General features: G+C 37.0%; 1 protein-coding gene across 3 annotated transcripts in view; it reads right to left on the reverse strand.

Annotated features, from left to right (window-relative positions):
- Nucleotides 1–695: 695 nt before the first annotated feature.
- The window catches only part of LOC131038054 (uncharacterized), a 64,270-nt gene continuing 43,362 nt past the window's right edge, over nt 696–21,603 (reverse strand). For all 3 annotated transcript variants that reach the window (XM_057970347.2, XM_057970346.2, XM_057970348.2), the window contains exons 4-6: nt 4,052–4,685; nt 1,355–3,773; nt 696–1,263 (exon numbers count right to left, since the gene is read on the reverse strand). In XM_057970347.2, the coding sequence (XP_057826330.2) occupies nt 1,234–1,263; nt 1,355–3,773; nt 4,052–4,685 (3,083 nt within the window). In that variant the 3' untranslated portion in view covers nt 696–1,233. The remainder of the gene's footprint in view (nt 1,264–1,354; nt 3,774–4,051; nt 4,686–21,603) is intronic.

The following is a 21,603-nucleotide window of genomic DNA, read 5'->3' on the forward strand; positions in this document are numbered from 1 at the left end:
AAATGGATGGGTTGAATATGACAGCCAGGCGAGAGAATTATGAAAATACTTTTGAAGAAGAAACCACATTCTACATTCTTTCATTTGCAGACTCCTAGTCCCTGTGGGATCCTTGCATCAAAATTCATCAATGCTGTAAATTAGATACTGGTATCCAAGTAGTTCTTGCCATGTTACTTTTCTAACTGCATAGCCAGGCACAGCTTACATCATTTGATAATGATTTATAGCGTTGCAGTCAATAGTAATTTACAGTATACCCTCCATATCGTATCATCCCTTCATAATAGAAAAAAGATACTTATTCACAAAATCTAAATTATATGAACAGAAAGTTCAACCATTTAAAGAAACGGGTATGCCACAATGTCAAACATGGTGAACAATACCATGAATTCATGTGTGGTGAAACCAGGTTAAAGCGTAAAAGGGATTTCAATAATGAATACCTATGGACTACATAACCATGGGACTCTTGAAACTGGCAAAACATAAAATTTAGCAAATTTCGAAGCAAATTATTGAGCCAGAAAAACTAATTTGATATTTTGATTTTTGTTAGAAGCAAATGAAAACAACCATTCCAATTCAACCATGTAAATATATATGAAATTATCCAGTGAATAAAATTAGCAAAGCCAAATAGATCATACAGAAAAATATGAATAGCAGTAAGCACAATTGCCAAGATTCCATACATCAATGAAACCAAATAGTAAACTCAGAAGTCCCATTAGAAGCTGAAAGCACAGCTCAGCACAATTGTTTTCATCGCAGGTTTCTTGTAGGATCTTTAATAGAATTTCAAATAATCCAAAAGGAACCAAAGAATGTAATCCTTACAACACCATTTTGATGTTTTTCAAGGTAATTAGCATGAATAGATTTCCTTGAAGCTGAAAGATACAACTGCACCTTGCAAGAAATCGCCATATCAAACTGAAAGTTACAATTCAAAAAGTACAATTTTACCTCAAAAATGTTTTCCCAGATCTCAAGATATTACAGCCTTAATGGCTTACTAAGTTCTGTACAAGTGTGCCTTCTCGTAAGGAAAAAATTAATATGAAACTGGAAGATAGAAAGAATTGATGCAAAAGCCATCCTTATAAATTTTCACTATATTAAGGAGTCATTAACATGCCTCCTAGTCAGAATGGCTTCAAATGTAACCAGTCAATTCATAGCCTATAATTAAGCAGCAAATGGTTTCCACTTCCTCAAATAAGTAATTCAGACTTTGACATATTTTTCAACATATCCCTGCAGATAAAATCACTAAAAATTTTAGAATAGTTAAAGAAATTGTTATATCAATAAGATACATATAAATATCTAACCCTGAAAAACACACCTCAATAAGCTTTGTAAACTTAACCCGTGATGACTCAAGATACTGGTCAATTCTCTCCTGGGTGTTTGGTATTTGATGACTTTGCAATGTCCCTGCAACCTTATCAACAGCCTTTTTAACAATTAATTTAAATGCCTCCTTGCTCATGTGGCCCTCTCGCCATGTTGGTTTAAGTAACTCCTTTGCTAATTCTGCAAGTGCCATTCTAAAGACCTTCATTGCTTTGATTTCCTTAATATTTCTCGTTTTCTCATTTGCATGTGTCTGGTCCACATCAATCTCTCCTGCTCCTGTAGTTGTCACATCTAAATGGTGCCCTGGACTCCCCTCCCTCTCCCTAACAAGCTGGGGGCTTTCATTATCAACTACACCTACTTCAGCATCTGTAGCTGCTTCAACTGCATAATCAGCTTTATAACTATCTTTAGCATTCCCGGGTTGAACTGGTGCACTAGTTTTAGCATTGCCGCTATCATTCTCATGGTAAACATCCGCCAATTGTTGTCTCACATCAGACACCATTACAGCTCCCATAGGATCAATTTGTTCACCCCTATAAATATCAAATAGCTTTGATCTTAAGGCAGGATCAGTACTATCATGCCAAGTATCATATGGGCCTCCAGGAGTAGACCCACGTTGGCTTGATAGAGCAGGCACAGATGGTCCTCGATCATTAGAATAGCGATAAGTTGGCTGAGGTTGAACTCCAGTCCTATATATATTTTGAGGGGAAGTGTTTCTTGGTGAATGAGGTGGCAAAGTATGTGGCACTGAAGGTACTAAGTCGGGCTGAGATAGGGGATTTGCATTCATTCTGAAAGGAACCTCTGAATGTAATGTGTGACGCTCTCCAAGAAAAGAAACTTCTCTAGGATGATTTAAAAAAGAACTCGTACGTCCCAGAAGTGAAGGACCTGTATTCCTCATCAGATCTAGATGTGGTGAGAAAGATGAATTAACCGGCAATGCAATATTTTTCTGTATGGAAGGATTTCTATATAGAAGGGGGTCAATCTTCCCCATTGAAACATCTAGCTGATTAGAAGAAAAATCTCTGACTAATGCTTTCAAGCGTGCCTCTTCTCTTGACAAGAGCCTTGGATGCAAATCTTCCCTGGGTAGAAAACCTTCAGCATTTAGTCGGGACTTCTCCCTGAGCAAATGTTGAGCACGGATCTCTTCTCGAAGCAGTGCACGGTATTGCAATTCTTCATCGTTAGATCGTAAATTGCCTCTATGAAGTGGATCTAATAGGATATCTCTCCTGAGCTGTTTCACACGATTGAGGTCATCTGAGAGTAGAGATGGGACTTGGAAATCATCCCGAAGCAAGGGCTGACCAGAAGAAGCTCCTCTGAGTAGAGGCAGACTGCGTATGTCTTCACAACGTAAAGGATGTGCATGCAACTCTTTGCGCAATAATGGTGCACGTAGATATTCTCGGGAAAAAGAGTCTGCACGTGCTCGATCCTGAGATAATTCCACATCTTCACGAAATAAAGGCCTTGCACGTACATCTTCATGAAATAAAGGGTGTGCACGTAAATCATCTTGAATAAAAGCTTTTGCCCGTAGGTCTTCCTGGAGGAAAGGCTGTTTATGCATCCTTTGCATATCTTCGTGAGGCAGCAATGAAGGCCGTCCCTCTTCTCTATTCAAAAGACGGGCACGAGAATCTTCCCCACGTATGAATTGTGGATGCATATCTTCTCTTCGCAGAGGTGGTGACAGTAATCCTTCTCTTTGAAGCAGCAATGGTGTTCGTCCATCTTCTCTTTTCAGGCGATGAGCTAGCAAATCATCCCCATGCAAAAGTTGTGCACGCAAGCCTTCTCTTTGCAAGGGCAGTGGCTGTAACCCTTCTCTTTGAAAGGGCTGAGATGGGATGTCTTCACGTGAAAGGATCTGTGGTTCGAAGTCCTCCTTTCGCAAGGGTAGTGGCCTAAAGTCATCCCTCCGCAAGCGCTGTGATTCCGACCCTTCTCTATGCAGGACAGAAGGCTGAAAGATCTCTCTGTCAAAATATGCAGAATATGACTCTGAAGCAAAATCCAAATCCCATTCTGGTGATTTCTCAACTTTTCCAGAAGAATCATCGTTCTTAGATACCTCATGTTTCTTCTCCTCTCTTGCAACAGAGCTATCATGCCCATCAGACTTTTTACCAGGGGATGTGCTGTTGCCTTTGTGGTCTTGCTCCATCTCTTTCAAACATTTGCCCTCTTCACTTTCTTCATCAGAATAGTCCACAATACTGTTAGCACCAGCTTTGTGATGAACAAACCTACAAGAAGACCCTTCATAGCACATTCCTCTTTCAAAATTGAGACATGTTCCTTTTTCTTGCTCACCATCTTTGGTGTCACATCCTCTCCTGGGTGACCTGGTTCTGCTCCTATGTCGCCTGGGAGATCGGCTGAAACATGCAGCTAATGGGTGACAATCTGGATATATAATGAAACTATGACATCAAGGATGTTGTAATTTCTGATGTATACTCGAAACCTGAGAACACTAAGACTACAAATAGAGATTTAATAATGTAATAATTTTGTGATCCAAAGATATATATAATCAAAGATGACACTAAACAACTTTTCGCCTCTTACAGATACTGACTGACAATAAATGAAACAACCAATGCCTGCCAGGATACCCGAATAATAAGTAGAGTAAACAGATTTTGCATCAAACCTGCAAGATCTCAATCTGCTGTTTCCTGGAGACTGATTGCTGCTGCTTCTGCGACCTCGTTGCAATCCATTTGCAGTATATAGCACTTCATCTGATTCACTATCGCTTGTCCCCTCATTAATAGGGCTTCCAGTTCTTTTCTCTGCAGGCACGTTGCCCTCAACTTTGTTATTATCATGTCCTTGTCTGGCATCATTAGTCCATGAAGAAGGCTGGCTTTGACCCTGTACAGGTATACTAGCGTCACCCAAGCCATTACTAACATGATTGTGTTCAAAGGCTTGCCCTTTATTGTGCTCAAATTTATCAAATTCCATGTTCTCTCCATTCCTCCCAGCAAAACCCATGATTTCTGGCATTCTGCTGTCACCATGAATTGTCCCAACATGTCCATGAGCAAGATATTCAGGCATCATCACCTGATAATTTCTCACCAAATTGAAACTTCCTGGTGTCACATAAGACCCTGCTTTTTGCTCTTCAATGGATGAAGCATTCTCATACCCCTCATAGTTAAGAGCCTGATTGTGAATGTTTACTGAATTTTTTGTTATTTGTTGAAATTCTATGCCCGTAGATTTAACTGGGGTCATTTCTTCAACATGCTGTTGCTCAGATGTCGAATGGCTACGTTCTGGAAGAAAATCCAAACACACATGTACTGATAAATATGCAAATGCCAAATAATGAAACCAACATAATTTTTCAGGTGACAAAACACAATAGCTTTTATACAAACAGAATCTAGCAAAACAATCATTTGGACAACTTCCATAATAGCATCCACAAGGAATATCTCATAATATTGCTAGTGTGATGATATTTTAATAATAGGCAAGGAACAATTTCTCTCGTATTCAATAAGTATAGATACAGACAAGTGTAGGGCACATTATTTACATATTCAGTACAGTGCAGGCTATGATGCAGAAAACACCCAGCACAAATCAGCAAGAAACAAATCTTTTCCAACTAGTAGATGAATGCATAACTGGTTAATATAACCCTTAATATAATTTTGAACACCACTGAAGAAATTCCAAGGTTATGAGGTTACATAAACCATGGAACTTCCATCAAGCTGACACCTCCCAATTCAATGCAATTTGAAATGACACTGCAAGCTCATACACCCTAACGTAGATATAAAAAAGAATATCCACAATCACAAATGAAACTATGAGATTGACAAAAAAGCACATAGTGTCATCCGTGCAATAAAATATTCCACAGTGAATTCTGGGGGTCTTGGATGATATTCACCTCTAGAGAGTTTTTGTAGGAAGAGTTTGTCTGCAAATTACAGTGTGGTGGTACGTAGTGAGTTTTGAGGTATTGCAGTATAGCATTGGTGTTGACTAACATGTGCTGATGTTATGGCACTAAATGCAGTGCAAACATAAATGGTTTGTCTACATGTGCCAGTGTTGTGACAACAACCACATATGTGATTATTAGTGTTTGCTAGAGCATAAAAAGTTATAGAGGAGCACTTCGGCATTATTAGAGTTCATGTGGCACAATCAGAGAGTAGAATGATTAATGTTCTGAAAGATAGCACAAGGTCCTGCAAGCAGCCAAAACTAATGTATTGTTGGTGTGAGCTACTGCAAGCAAGGAGCTAGCTAGCAGTCGCAGTTATACTGGAATCATACATGTATACCAGTGGTGTTGAGGTTATAACTATTGATTCATATTGTGCCGTAACGGCAAAATGTACAAGGTGATGTTCCATATGGAGACATCATACTTGGTGATTCATGTGGTATGTTGACTTCAAGTATGATCGGATTATGGTTACATGACTCTTGATATTGTACAGGGTTGAAAAGTTAGGCTGTTAGTATTCCCATGAATGCATCTATATATATATAACCTCGTGAATGTGCCAAGGTTAGAAGGTTTGAAGATTTGACTATGTGCTGATAAAATTAATTGTTGGTTCAATTAGAGTGATTGCAGAAGTATGTTGTAGATTAAAACTCTATAAAAAGTCCAAAGACCTTGTTGCATTGAATCCTTTCTCTAATTCTGAAAAGTATAAAACATCTTTTGGTGGTAGGTTTTCTCCCGAAAGGGTTTCCTACATCAATCATTGACCTTGCATATGCATAATATTCCATTTTCTTTCATATATGCCGTTAGATAGATTTTGCAAGTGTTGTTGACTGTTATTTAAATACTATGTCTTAAGTTTCTTCATCCCTAACATACACCTCGCAATTGTTAGTTTAAAGGTCCAATTGGCAAATTAGTCAATTTGGGGGTCCCATGCACAAATCTTGTGTGAATTCCCCATTCAAATTATTCATGACTGCTCTAGAAAACTTCTAAATTGTTGTTCCAAGATCTTTGGAAAAATAAGCACAGCAACCTGCATTTATGAGATGTGTAATTGTATATTTTTTTCCTTATTATAAAGGCAAGGATGAAAACCTAGGGAAAACTAAGATCGTGACAAATTTCCTAATCCTATGATATAAACACAAAGGAAATGACATTAGTAATCTTAAGTGTGAATAGGACTTAATATGAAACTAGTTAGGTAATATACAATGTTCACACCAACACCCCTCTTAAGTACAACTTAGGGGGAATAATACATGCAAAGATGCAAGAATAGGTCCCGACTAAAAGGCCATGTTAGTTACCCATGTTTAAACAAATTTCTAACACAAGCAAAGCAAAAGGTTAAAACCTGTAGACAAAAACCCCCCTACAAAAGAGGAAAGATGCAAACATATATTTACAAGGGAAAGAAGTGTTGGAGTAATATTGGGACAATTATCTAATTATTTATTAATTAGGTCCTTTGATTGTGGTTTCACTTGAACTAAACTTGTGTGCTTTTTATTATCTAAAGTTTGCTTCTCTAACATTACATCTAGATGTAGTTGAGCTTAATTTAGCTCCTACTTTGCATTGCTTTAGTTCTCCTAATTTTAACATTAGGGTTCGCACCTAGGGTTTCATTCATCCTTTATAAGGATTGATTCATTCATTGTAATTGCACCTCCAATATTGCTTTATGCAACAATACAGAATTCTCTAGTTGTCATAAAGCATACAATCTTTGCTTGATCTCTTTTGTGTGAAAGGTGTTATGCTTGCAAATGATTCTTGGCTCCTATGGTTGATCATCAACTTCTACACAGTATTGGACCTTTTTCTGTCAAATTCCTATTCGCATTCTTGGGGGATCCAACTTGAGGAGATTTTTTGTGCACTTTGGGCTCAAACAAAAGTTCCCATTGCATTTGCAACGTCGAAAAATCCTAAGATCGACTATTGTTTCATCAAAATCCGAGAAGTTGAAAGATCGGGTTAAAAGCTGAGGGCACGAAAAATCGAGGCAAAATTTAGGGGTAGCTGAAAAATCTAGGCACTTCGGAGCGAAACAAAGGTCACCATCACACTCAAGAGGCCCGAGAACCCTAAAATTGACTATCAATTTGTCGAAATCGGAGATCAATTAATTCTTTGCAAAAGTTTTCAGAAAGATTCCATTTTTGAAAAATTTGTATTTTCCTAAAGTTTTCGTTTTCGGCAAGTTTCCATTTTTGGAAAAATTTCTATTTTCAAAAACTTTAGATTGTCAAATAGTTTCTATTTTCGGAAACTTAATATTTTCGGAAAATTGCTATTTTCGAAAATTTTCCGTTTGCTGGGAACCCTTCAAGCCTTCCAAGCCCTAATTGACATGTAGTTGGCGTTTTGCCCATAACTTCGTCATACATAGTCAAAATTGATCAAAAAGGGTATTGTCAAAAAGCTAGTTCTAGCGCCAACTTGATTCTATAAGTGGTTTGATCAAATTCTACACCAATTTTCCATACCAAGCCTCCAAAGTCAGCTTTCAGTTTCACACTTCCAGGGACATAACTTGAGCATATAGACTTCGTTTTTCAACTTCCGCATATTGTTGGAATGCTCTCAAGGTCCTCTATTTGGATATGCAGTCAATTTTTCCAAAGTATTCTCCAAGTACTCAATGATCTTAATTTTTGTCATTTCTCAATTTCGTGATTTCTTAACTAATACAAGAGCAAAAGCGTTCATTTTTTTCTTGTTGTGAGGGTAGAATCATCATCTTTCATATTCCTATTTTGCTCTAACCCTAGCCTAATGGCAGATCCTTTTATTGAGAAACTCAACCCTCATAACTATCATAGCTAGAAGACTACAATGATCAAATCGATTTGGTCTAGAGGTTTGTGGTCTTGTTTGGATCAAACCCAACCCAACTTAACTAATGAGTTTGCAATCATTCAACATAGGGACAAGACGGATCAGGCTATGGGTTTGACTGGCCTACATGTTTTAGACAGTCTCCAGTTCCCTATTGATTCCTGCACCACTCCTAGGGCTATGTGGCTCAAATTTGAGCAAATATTTGGGGGTATTAATGAGTTTCGTGCACTTCAGCTTGAGACAGTTTTGACATCACTAACACCTGATTCATTTCCTTCCATTAAGAACTCTGGAGAAGTTCAAAATCCATTAGATCACAGTTACAGAGTTGTGGCAAGCAAAAGACCAATAAGGAGTGCATCTTCCTAATTTTGTCCAAGATTCAAGGCCAATTTCAATTCTTTGCTTCATCGTTCTATTCCACCATGGATGCTTTGGGTACAGCATTCACTATGCCTTCATTTGAGGTGTTTTGTGAGGACTTGACACGAGAGCAGGCTAAGCTATCACAACTTGATTTTATTTCGGATTACAAATCTCAAGCCTTGGTTGCTCAGACTCCTACATCTATAGGGAAACAGAAGAAGCAAAAGAACAAAGGTACACAATCGGCTCCTCCAACTTCAGAGTCACATTGACATGATTTAGATTCGTCCACCTCTTCCAAGAGGTCTTTATCCAAGAAGGGCAAGCCTAATTGTGCTTATTGCACCAAGCCAAGACATGATGAGCATCGATACATTCAAAGTCCTCTAAATGGCTTCTTGATTCAGGAGCTTTACATCATATGGCATCATCAAAGGCTATGTTCTCTTCTTTTGAGCATCATTCATTTCCACAGATATTGATGGGTAGCAATACTTACATGAGTGTTAATGGCAGTGGTTCTATTGAGGTTGACAATGGCACATTCAATAATGCTCTTTGTGTCCATGCATTATCTTCTATCCTTCTTTCCATCTACCATATTACTCACAGTGGGACAAGCAAGATAGTTGAGTTCACCCCTAATTCAATGCTGACCAGAGACATGCATAGTAGAGAGCTTATTGCAATTGGCAGTGTTGGTCATGTAGCAAGGTTGTATGAGTTCTCTAATTTTGCTCCAATTGAGCATGTATCTAGTCCAATCTCCCATACATTGAGAGTGGATCAGAAATCTGAGGGGAGGTTTGTTCAGTTGAGCCTATGTGTGCTTCAGTCATCTGCAGTGATTCCTCGTCCACGTCTTGCTTCTTCAGAGATTAGTTCACTTGGGCAGGTTGATTGTTCCCTTCCAATTTAGTAGAGTGGCATGAGTACTTGCTAAATATTGCAGGGTTATTCGATACATCACAGACTCCGGACATTGCAAACATGATTGACAATATTCCATTCCTCCTTGATGGCAATTTGAGCATTCTTGTCATCCCATCTTCAATGGCCTTTAGAGATTGTTTGGCAAGTATTTTCACAGTTATTTGGATTTGCTTAAGTTGCTTTGGCATATCATAATCCAAACAATTGAACAATTGAGCAATCATGGAGTTGTTTCAATCTTGACCACTTGAATTGTTTCTTCCGAAGGGGAGGAACGTGGTTTGCCGCTCTTGGATCTTCATCAGCATATGTCCTCGAGCCTTCATCTTTGGCATTGGTGCTTCGCTCTTATGAGGGGGATACATCGTCTCTTCTTCTCTCTCTTATGGGGGGATACTCATTGTACTTCTATGACTGATTATGTACTTGACAGGCCACTTGGAGTCCTCCATCTTAGTCACATGTAGTACTTTGGAGAGGGTTTTTTTCCTATGTGATTTTTCTCCTTTTCTCCGTTTAGAGAGACCTCATTGGTGTGGGTTGTATTGGTTTGTACATGAGCACCTAATCAAGCCTAGTTGTCAAGACTCATTCATGCATGCATTTTACATTCATCATTAGCTCTTTAGCTTATCCCTAAGTTAATCTTAAGGAGGAGAGGGGAGTTGGCGAGCTATTGGAGTAATTTTAGGACATTTATTTAATTATTTATTAATTAGCTAGCTTACCGGGTTTGCCTCCACACCTCCCTGGTTCGGGTCTAGTATGGTCCGGGTCACTGGTTCAGGTCCGGTCTGGCCTTGGTTCGACCAGGGTTCAAATTTCCCAAAGGGGGTTCGACCTGGTTCAAACCTGAGTAGACCAAGATCGAACCAGGTCGAACCCGAACGGCTGGGTGGCCCAAAACGGATTTTTTTATGCAAAATTCAAAAAAAAATTTAAATCCGCCATGTAAAAAGTCAATTTTATACCCTAAAAGTGACTTCTAAAACATAATCTTGGCTCATTTCTCCTCATTTGTGTTGCAAACAAAAGTTTTTTCACAACAGGTTGAAGAAAGGGTGAACAAAGTTTGGCTTCCAAGATCAAATAGGAGGAGTTGAAGACTGATTTTTGAAGCTTCAACAAGTGGTGCAGCATCATTTCCATACATTTGCAAGCTCCCATTGGCTACAAGAGGTAGGTTTTTAAACATTTTTTTCCAACTATTTTTGTTTCACAAATTGTCAAACATGAAACATTAATTGTTTTTCATTATTTTGTTTTTGTTTTTGAACATGTTTATGTTATTTCTTGCCATTGGAACTAGAATGGCATCTACCTCTTCCTCCGTTGGCAATGAACAAACAATTACAAAACAAAGAAATAATCTGAATTCTCCCTTATGGAAGTATGTTGACATTTTAAACCAACTTCCAAGAGGTGGGGGATTCCATTGGAGATGTCAAGGATGTGGTATTGAACATAATAGTTCATATTATCGGGTGGTAGGCCATTTGTGTGGAATAAAAGGAAGAGGCATCAAAAAATGCCCTGGAAAAGATGGTAAACCTATACCAGATGAGACAGTGATGAAATATTTTAAGCAGCATGTGGAGGCAGAAGAGAGAGAAGCCCGTAGATTGAATCAAACCGCATCAAAGAAAACAAGGGGAATGTAAGCCCCATCTAATCCCGATGTTGTAGTACAAGACCACCCCTTCTTTTCCACAAATGAACCTGAAAATGAACCACCCTTGACACACAAAAGAACAAAGAGGCCTTTAGAAACCGCATTTCAAAATGAGAGTAGAGCCATTGCTGACCAAGATATAGAAAGGTGCATTTGTGCAAATGGGTTGGCTTTCAATGTTGTTCGCTCCCCATATTGGAAGCAAATGATAAAAAGTGTTAATGAAGCTCCAAGAGGGTATAAGGGCCCAGGTTATGAGAAGGTATGTGGAACATTATTGGACAAAGAGGTGAAGAGGGTTGGAGACGCATTGAAACCCATAAGGGATTCATGGGCTGAGACAGGTGTAACAATTGTTTTAGATGGGTGGAAAGATGCTAAAAATCATCCATTGATCAATGTCATAGCGGTGTCCTCTAAAGGGGCAATGTTTTTGAAAGTTGTGGATTGTGAGGGCCAAGTAAAAGATGGCATAATTTATTGCAGAAATTCTCATCTCCGCCATTGAGTCAGTGGGACCCCGCAATGTTGTCCAAGTCATAACGGACAATGCAAGAAATTGTAGAGCTGCTGGTTTGTTGGTTGAGGAACGCTGTGATCACATCTTTTGGACACCTTGTACCGTCCATTCACTCAATCTTATGCTACAGAGGATTGGGACTAAAATAAAATGGATCAGAGATGTGTATGCAAAGGCTGAGGACATCCAGATGTTCATCACAAACCACAACATGTCTCAAAGGATTTTTAGATCCTTTTCGAATTTGGAGCTATTGAAGGTAAGTGAAATAGTAATTTTATTTTACATTTTCTGATTTTTTAATTTCAATGTTCATAATATCATTGTGTAAGCTATATTGTGTATTCCTCTTTAAAGTTTGGCTTTATTTTTAAATCATTTTGGCATTAATTTGTGTTATAGGTTGCTGAGACCCATTTTGCATCAAACAGAATCGTCTTAAGACGACTTGTGAAAGTTAGAGTGGCACTATGCAATATGGTGATCAGCAACAATTGGACTGTATGGAAGCAGAGAAGCAATGAGGGGGCAGAAAAAATTAGGGAGAGAATATTGAATGAGAAATGGTGGGATCTTGTTACATATCTCCTAAGTATCACTGAGCCCATTATGAGTATGATTTGCTATACCGACATGGATAGGCCTTGCATTGGTGAGATTTATGATGGCATTGACTCAATGCTTGAAAAAATAAAGTTCACTATAAATGCAAAAGAGAATGACCCCGAGGAGAAATTCTTCAAAGAAGTGAAACAAATTATTGTAGAAAGGTGGAATAAGATGACCACTCCTTTGCATCTTCTTGCCTATGCCTTGACACCAAAGTACTATAGCAATCAGTTTCTTGATAAACCAAGAAGGATTCCACCATGGAGAGATCTAGAAGTATCTGATGGGTACAAGGCAGCATTTCTTAGACCTAAGATACCGGTTCTTCCCCTTTTAGCCTGGGTTCGGGTCCTGGTTCTTGCCCGGTCCTGGTTCTCCCTGGGTTCTCCTTGGGTTTCACCCGGGTCCTTCCCAGGTGGTCGGGTTCCCTGGACCCACAGGGAACCCGGCCACCTAGGAAGGACCCGGGTGGAACCCAAGGGGGCCCGCGTGAACCCAGGCCCATGGGTTCCTAAAAACGGGGCCCACGGGTCAAAAAACAATTAAAAAAAAGACTTTTTAAAATAGTTTTTTTATAATAAAACTCTAATTCGCCCCTTTATGACTTTTTAAATTGAATATTATCTTTTTTGCAAATTATGAATATGATATTAGACTATAGTTATTAGTTTACTGATTACATTTGCGATATATGAATATTTATTGGCATTGGCAATTATGGATTTATCATTTATCATTTATCATTTATGTATGGAAAGTTACATTGTATATTTTATTTTTGTATGAATTGTATATATTGAACATATATATAATATGTGTATATATATATATATATATAATTAAAATATCTATATATATATATTTTATTTTATTGTATGTTTTATTTTTGTATGGATTGTATATATCTGTGTGTGTGTGTGTGTGTGTGTGTGTGTGTGTGTGTAAGGACGAACTTGTACACCCAAGAAATTTTTTTTTTTGCCGAACCCGAACCGGTAACTTAGTCTTAGACTATATCCTAATGATGATTTGCGAGATAGTGTTACAAATGAGTTCATAGAATTCGCAAATGGGAATGGTCTAAGTGTTGAGGCACTTCGTCATAGATCCAAGAAGGATGCTCATAGCTGGTGGTACTTCCATGGTGCATGCTTCCAACACCTACAACCCCTCGCTGTAAAAGTTTTATCACAAGTAGGTTTCATTAATTAAAATTTATCACATGTTTATTTATAGTTTACTTTGTCTTCATAGGTTGCTAGTTCATCTGCTTCAGAAAGAAATTGGAGCACATACTCTTTCATCCACTCAGTAAAGCGCAATAGGTTGCTATCAAAAAGAGCGGAGAATTTAATATATGTGCATTCCAACCTACATCTTCTTTCACACAAACAATGTGACTACACACAAGGGGAAACGAAGATGTGGGATATAGAGCCAGAGCATAATGATTTGGACGCTCCCACTTCTCAGCTTCTTGCATTGACACTTGATGACTTGGAGGGCAAGCAAACTTATAGTGCAAGTGCAAGTGGCGTTGGCTCATCTAATGTCAATGTCAATGATGAGGAGGATGAATTAGCTGATCCATTTGATGATCAAACTTTATATAGTTAAAAATAGAAATAATGATACTTGAATATTTTGATATTAAACTTGATGTATATGATGCTATTATGGTATGATCATGATGCTATGATTACAAGTTTATGTTTGTTTTGTTGTTTATATGATGCTATGTGACATGCTAATCTTAATTCATGCTTACAGGTTGCACAAATATTAAAATATATATATATATAAACAAAATTTCATGTTTTTGTACTAACGAACCCAAACCCCTTTTCAAAATTTTGTTGTACCGGTTCTTCGAACCCAAACCGGCAAGCTAGTTAATTAGGTCCTTTAATTGCTTTTTCACTTAACCTAAACTTAGGTGCTTTTTATTATCTAGAGTTAATTAGGTTCTAGATGTAGTTGAGCTTAATTTAGCTCCTACTTTACATTGCTTTACTTCTCCTAATTTCAGCATTAGGATTTGCACCTAGGGTTTCATTCATCAATGTACAATGGATATACCCCGCATAAGAACAAAAGACACAAACTATGTCAACCCCCCATAATGTGAAATCTCGTAAAATGATTGTAGATGCTCGACAAAGGATGATCATGAAGATACATGAACACCAAGCAACATTCCTTCCCTTGGCAAGAAACAATACCAAGCAAAGAAATGAGATTTTTGGAGACTAGTGATTTTTTCCTAATGATAAATATAAGCTGCCTAATCAAGAATGGGAATGGGTCCAAGTACGTGAGTACGAAGCAAAAGAAATTGTGGCCTGGTACTTCCATACAAAAAAAAACATTTAAAAATCATAAATATATGCATATTTCAATATTTGCATCCTTAAAAACAAATTTGAATTTCAAATTCCAAATATCATTCATATGCTAAACACAACTACCATAAATATTACAAATTTGAAATACAATATAATAATTTCATATCAATTTGTCAAAACTTGAATGTTAATAGATATTTGAATTCATTCTTCCTTAATTCAACAAATAAATAATACAATTAGCAATCAGCATCATATGGGTCATCATGAAAATCAATATCAACATCATCATTGACATTAGATGATCCAGATAGATTAGCCGAACCACATGCAACCCCACTACCACTTGCACTAGAAGCATATCAAGTATCCAACTCGAAAGAAAGTAAAGATTATTCAGGAGCTTCACATCATATGGCATCATCAAAGGGTATGCTCTCTTCTTTTGGGCATCATTTATTTCCACAAATATTGATGAGTAATAACACTTACATGAGTGTTGATGGGAGTAGTTATATTGAGGTTGATAGTGGCACATTCAATAATGTTCTTTGTATCCCTGCATTATGTTCTAACCTTCTTTCAATCTACCAAATTACTCACAGTGGGACAGGCAAGACAATTGAGTTTACCCCTGATTCAGTGCTCATCAAAGACATGCATAGTAGAGAGCTTATTGCAGTTGGCAGTGTTGATCATGCAGCATGGTTGTATGCGTTCTCCCATTTTGCTCCCATTGAGCATGCATCTAGTCATATCTCTCATGCATCAAGAATGGATCAGAAATCTGAGGATCAATATCAACGTCATCATTGATAGTTAGCAATCAGCGTCATATGGGTCATCATGAAGATCAATATCAACATCATCATTGACATTAGATGATGCAGGTAGATTAGCAGAGCCACATGCAACCCCACTACTACACGCACTAGAAGCATGTTGGGTATCCAACTCAAAAGAAAGTAAAGATTGTGTGGCAGCTGAAAAATCCAAATCAATTCACTCTGAATCTACATTCCTCAACTTTGTGCCCCCTTCCAGCATAAACTAGCATTTCCACCTTACATGCTGCCATTAAATTGCATTTCACAGAGTGCACAAAGGAGTATGTACACCAATTTCGCTCAAATGAAGTGGAACTATTAGAGAATATCGCAAATACAATCCCTATGTAGACGCCTTGCATTTCTCTATTAGCAGTTGGGTATAGATAGCCTATAACAAATTCTGTGGAACAAACTCATGAAATAGATTACAAAATAAATTAGAAAACCTACATAAATAAACACCAACAACGATAACAGACTAATCAAAACAAACAAATCTGTGTGGTATGAATGATGGAATTGTTAGAAATATTGTCATTCATGTCAAAGGAAATCAGTTGAGATTGTTTAATTGTGCATCATAGATATATAAGACAGGGGCAATGTTATAGACAAGTTTGCCTTTGATATGAAGAGTGGAAATATTATCATTGATGTCAATATGCAACAATAAATTTATAAGACTATATATAATCTTGTTGGTGCCTTATGAAAGCTCCTTGTATTATCTTTATAGATAAGGCTGATACAATTGGAAAAAGAGATGAACAACATTAAAGACCATGAAGTAAGATTTGCAAATCACGACGAGTGATAAAGAAGAATTGTTAACAAGTGATTTCAAGACAGTGAGCAGTGATCTAATGAATCAACAGCAAGTTAAAGCTTAATATAAACTTGCAAGGATGCCATTTGCCCAAGTGAAAGAACACTTGTGAATGCAAGGTCGACTTATTGAAATGACGAAGTATAAGAATAACAAACCAAACATCAATATGCAGCGATTTATGAGGAGAAAGAATGACATGATTAAGAAGTGTCATTATTGATCAGCAATTGGTTAAAGAAGTTTGCACAAGAAGATTAAAAGAGCAATGCAATATATTAACAAAGAAGATTAATAACATAAACAAACGATGACTGGTTAAATAAATTTATTGAGTCTTGAACATCTGACTAAAACATGCGAATCAAGGAGCAATGGAAATAGCAATTTGGAGACAGCAATAAATTCAGCCAGTGATGTGACAATATGGTATGCAGAGTTCCATGACTAAAAGAAGGAATCACAACAAACAGCATATTAAAAATCAGTGACTTGTTGAGAGACAGCAGCAATGGAATAATAGCTTGTATTAATTATGAAGAGCAGCACTAATGTTTGTATGAACATTACAGCAAGCAGATCATTAAACATTAAGGAACATTCATATTTGAGAACACAATGATCGGGATAAGTTTCAAGGCAGTGCTTATGTAGTGAATCATTTAAAATGGTGATCAAATCTGAAAAGGCTTTACAAACATTTTTATGTCAATACAATTCAGATTACTATGGTGTCATTGATGTAGTTAATATCCATTAGCAATCAAAGAAAGAAAATAAGTCATCACTTGGATTATTATTTGGGCAGCAATTACACTTGTAAAAGCCAGCAACCACATTTGTTATGCATTAAAGTCAGCGACTTAATTACTTGCAACAATAAATAAAAGGAAGTTTGCAGTGATTGGTTAAGAAACCAATTTGTTAAACAATATAATATGCAGGGTATTATTAAGAGGAAACGATACGATTCATTGAGAGGCTCACTTTGTTAAGAAAAGGTGCAATTTCTGTTAAAGGAATAAGTGCTAGCAATTAAAGAGAAAATACTTATGTTTAAAGCAACGATCTGATTATAGAGACCAAACAATTACAAAGGAGAAAGAATGTGATTATTAATGCAAGGGTAGTAACTTTTAATACAATGATAAAAATAAAGTGTGAAGTGAAACGATTCATAAATAAAGAGTTAATAATATGGTGCAATGTTATTATTATTGTGAAATTAATTTCGTAAAGTGCAGCTACCTTAACTAAATTATTTGGTGGAAACCTTGTTTAAATTAAGATATTAAAAGGTGATTTTCTTAGTAGAAGTCGCCTCTCTTAGAGAAGACACGTCATTTATGAAATGGTATGTCTTTTAAGACAATCATACTCATTGGAAGATATAAAAGGAGTTGGTAAATGAAGATGAAGTGAGTGCAGATGTGACAACGATGATATAAAGAACAAAAAGAAGATTATTCAAAAAAACCAAAGCGGAGAGATGAAAACTTGTTGCAGATTAAAAAGGATGATATAAAGAACATAAAGAAGATTATTCAAGAAAACAAAGCGGAGAGATGAAAACTTGTTGCAGATTATAAATCAGATTAAAAAGGAAGATATAAAGGAAGAGAAGGAGCAAAAATATGAAGTGTGTTTTAGAATTATGAGGAGATTATATGCAGACTTATGAGCAGATTTATATGTGGAATTTGAGACCATATTCATAACAGATTTATGATCAAGTTATTAAGAAAGATTATAACAGAATGCAGCAGATATTTGTGAAAAGAAAAAGTACATGATAGTGATCAGATTCATGAAAAGAAGAAGTGTATGATAGTGATTAGGTTGGTGAAGAAAGTTTGTTGCTTGAGTTGTGATCAGATTTGTAAAGAATAAGCTTGGATCAGATTTGTAAACGAAAGATATACATCAGTTAAGATTGGAAGTTGTAATCAGATTTGTGAGGAAGGGAGAACAATATCATCCATTGAAGAATTCGTAGATTGATGTCTATCAAATAAGAGATTGGTATCTCTTGCTGAGTTGGTGCTCAGTTGTGGGAGTTGGTGCTTCTAATGGGTTGGTGCTCACAAGAAAACTTAGGGGTTGGTGCCTCTAATAGGCCGGTGCCTACAAATATTGTAAAAGGAGATATTCATATATAAGCATTTATTGCCATGGTTTTTCCCATGAGGATTTCCACGTAAATATTGAGTTCTTCTTATGTGCATGATTGTTTAAAGTTAGTGAATAATGTTATTGTGATTGATAAAGTTTAAAGTATAACCGTGTGCTCTTCAGGAATATTCTAGCATTCCCTCCTGATTACATAATTGTTTAAAAGTATTAGTGAGAAAATCCTGAAATTATAAAACTCAATATGTCCAGGAGGTTTGGTGAAGATATCAACACACTGTTCTTGAGTAGAACAGAATTAGAGCTGAATATTGTTTTGTTGAACAGGTTCTTGTATGAAGTGGTAGTCAACTTCAATATGCTTAGTTCATTCATGAAACACTGGATTGTGGGTTGATTTTGAGGAACTCCAATCCTTCTGGTATGCAACATAACCAAACTGCTGCATTTGATGCACAATACTATACTTTTGTTTTTAGAACGAGGAATTGTTAGGATTGCAGGTTGATTTTGAGGTACTCCCAATCCTTCTACCATGCAACATGGCCAAACTGCTGCACTTGATGCACAATACTCTACTTCTGTTGAAGAACGAGCACTTGTGTCTAGTTTCTTATGTCCCCAAGAAATATGACCTATTTGTAAGAAGAAGACAAATCCAGATGTAGATTTTCTATCATTAATAGAACCTGCATAATCTGCATTTGTATATCCTATCAAGGAGAATTGACCATTCATTTTATATTCCAAACCATGATTCATGGTAACATGGATATCCCTCAATACTCGTTTTGCTGTTTTCTAATGACATATATTTGGTTCTTACATGAATTAAGAAAGATAATTAACAACAAAACTGATATCTCGTCTAGCGTAAGTTAGTTAAATCAAATCTCCAATCATCTATGAATAGAAAGTGGCATTTACCTGAGGAGATGGACTTGAAACAAATAACTGCAATCCTAATTCCATAGGCGTAGACATGGGTTTAGAATCCATGATTCTGAACTTCTCAAGTAGTCCCTTGGGTTATTTTCTTTGAGATACAAAAATATAGTGATCAGTTTCTTGTACCTCTACACTGAGACAATAATGTGGTAGCCCAAGATTTGGCATATCAAATGCCTTCTTGAGATCATTCTTTGTTGCCTAGACCATTGTTTCTAAGCTGCCTATGATAACTAGGTCATCAACATATATATTAGTACTCACAATCTTCCCCCTTTGTTCCTTGAGGTAGAGATTTGGATCATTTATATGCCCACTAAAACCATGTCGTAGGAAATGTTCATCAATTTTAATATACCAAGCTCTAGCTTGTTTGATACGATAGAGAGATTTAACAAGTTTGCATATCTTTCTTTTCTTCTTTACCAAGTACAATATATACCTCTAATTGGGTCATATATGTAATTTTGTACCCTAGGTTTGTTAATCAGATTTATATGCTTTGATCATGCCCTAGATTGTAATCAGATTTGTGGCAAAATAAGTTAACATTCAGTAAAATCAGAAATAAAGTAAGTAACCAGTAGACAAACACACATACTCTGGGAAAACCTCCAAGGAGGAAAAACCCAGCATTAAAGACCCACAGGTCAGATTATATATTCTCCTCTTAAAATCACAAGTACAATACTTAGCTTCTCTATCAGATCTGATCCGTTTGCATAGCAGATCTTCACTTCCAAGTTCTCCAAGTCTGTACCAAAACAGCCTATGTCCTCTTGGACAATTTCGCACAAGTCTGAATAATTTCGCTTTCCTCCTTGTGTATTCGCACATTATTAAGCAGAGCTAATTCACTTTTCTTGCAGAATGAATGAGTGAGTTTGACTTGCAAAATGTCTTCTATTTATACGCACCTTTAACTCTTAATTGCAAGTCGGCCTCCTTTAAATTTTGGCGCCAATATATATAATATGTGGCGTGTGTATTTAGGATAGCGTGAAGACTGGGCTGGGCATAGATTTGGGGTCACGTTACCCTAGGATAGGGCCCAGACCTAAAGGGGTTTGGATGTTGCCTTAAGGCAATCCGAACCCATATATAGCCCTAGTTACAAACAACAATATAGACCTCCTTAAGGTCTCCATTGAGAAATGTGCTCTTTACATCCATTTGATACAACACAGGGACACGTCACTCCCAAATCCCTGCCATTTCAGGGACGAGGATATCTCAGGGATAGGGGGATGGGAGGAGTACATCCCCCAATCGGACTGCCACCGCCATCGAGACACCAAAGGACATGATCAAGAAAAAGGGGGAACCAGGATGTCCCTCAGATGCCCCAAACACATCAAGGCATATCTCAACTGTGTCGAGGATGCCTAGGCATTTCTCCTTCTTGGTCGGCTGAAATAAGTGCAAAAATTTTTTAAAAATTAATTTGTGAGCAAAGGGTTGAACCCTACTAGCTAGTAGGCCCTTCCATGCCCTCTAAACTCTCTACAACACTCAAAAATCCTCACTTTCACTAACAATTCCATTTCAAGTTTTTCAACGGCTAGGTTGAAGAGGAGAAAGAGTGTGAGTGGAGTGGAGTGTGATTGAGGTGTTGCAAGTGCAAGAGGAGTGAGAAGGAGCAAGGAGAAGAAAAGAAGAGGGATTCTACACCAGGTTTGAAGGATTTTTAAAGCATAAGGTAGAATTCTATGACTGGTTTTTCAATTTTTCAATTTTTTTGAATTTTTTTTGTAAGTTTCATTTTCAAAATTTAATTTTAATCATAATTTCATAGACATGGCTGCAAATGCATATTAAATTCATTGCAATGTTCATTGTTCATTGTCATCAAGTCAACATTGAAATCTAAAATTTTATTTTCATATTTGTCAAACTAGGCTGACACTTTCAGAATTTTACTTATAAAATTTGTATTTATATTGTTTATTGCAGTCTCACATTGAGCTCTCATGGCATGAGTGCGGATGAGGGTGAGGTTCATAGTGAGAGTACTGAATCTGACAAAATCAAATTTTATTAATTGCTAGTTTCAAATTTGCCAGATTACAGCAAGGTTGACCGTAGCATTTTCAGCTCTAATAATTTGCATCTACATATCAATTCCGGATTTAAACATCTATTTAGCTAGCCTTTTCTGTTTACAAGAGCACATAGCTCTATT

This window comes from Cryptomeria japonica, chromosome 2, assembly GCF_030272615.1.
Source record: "Cryptomeria japonica chromosome 2, Sugi_1.0, whole genome shotgun sequence".
Lineage (NCBI taxonomy): Eukaryota > Viridiplantae > Streptophyta > Pinopsida > Cupressales > Cupressaceae > Cryptomeria > Cryptomeria japonica.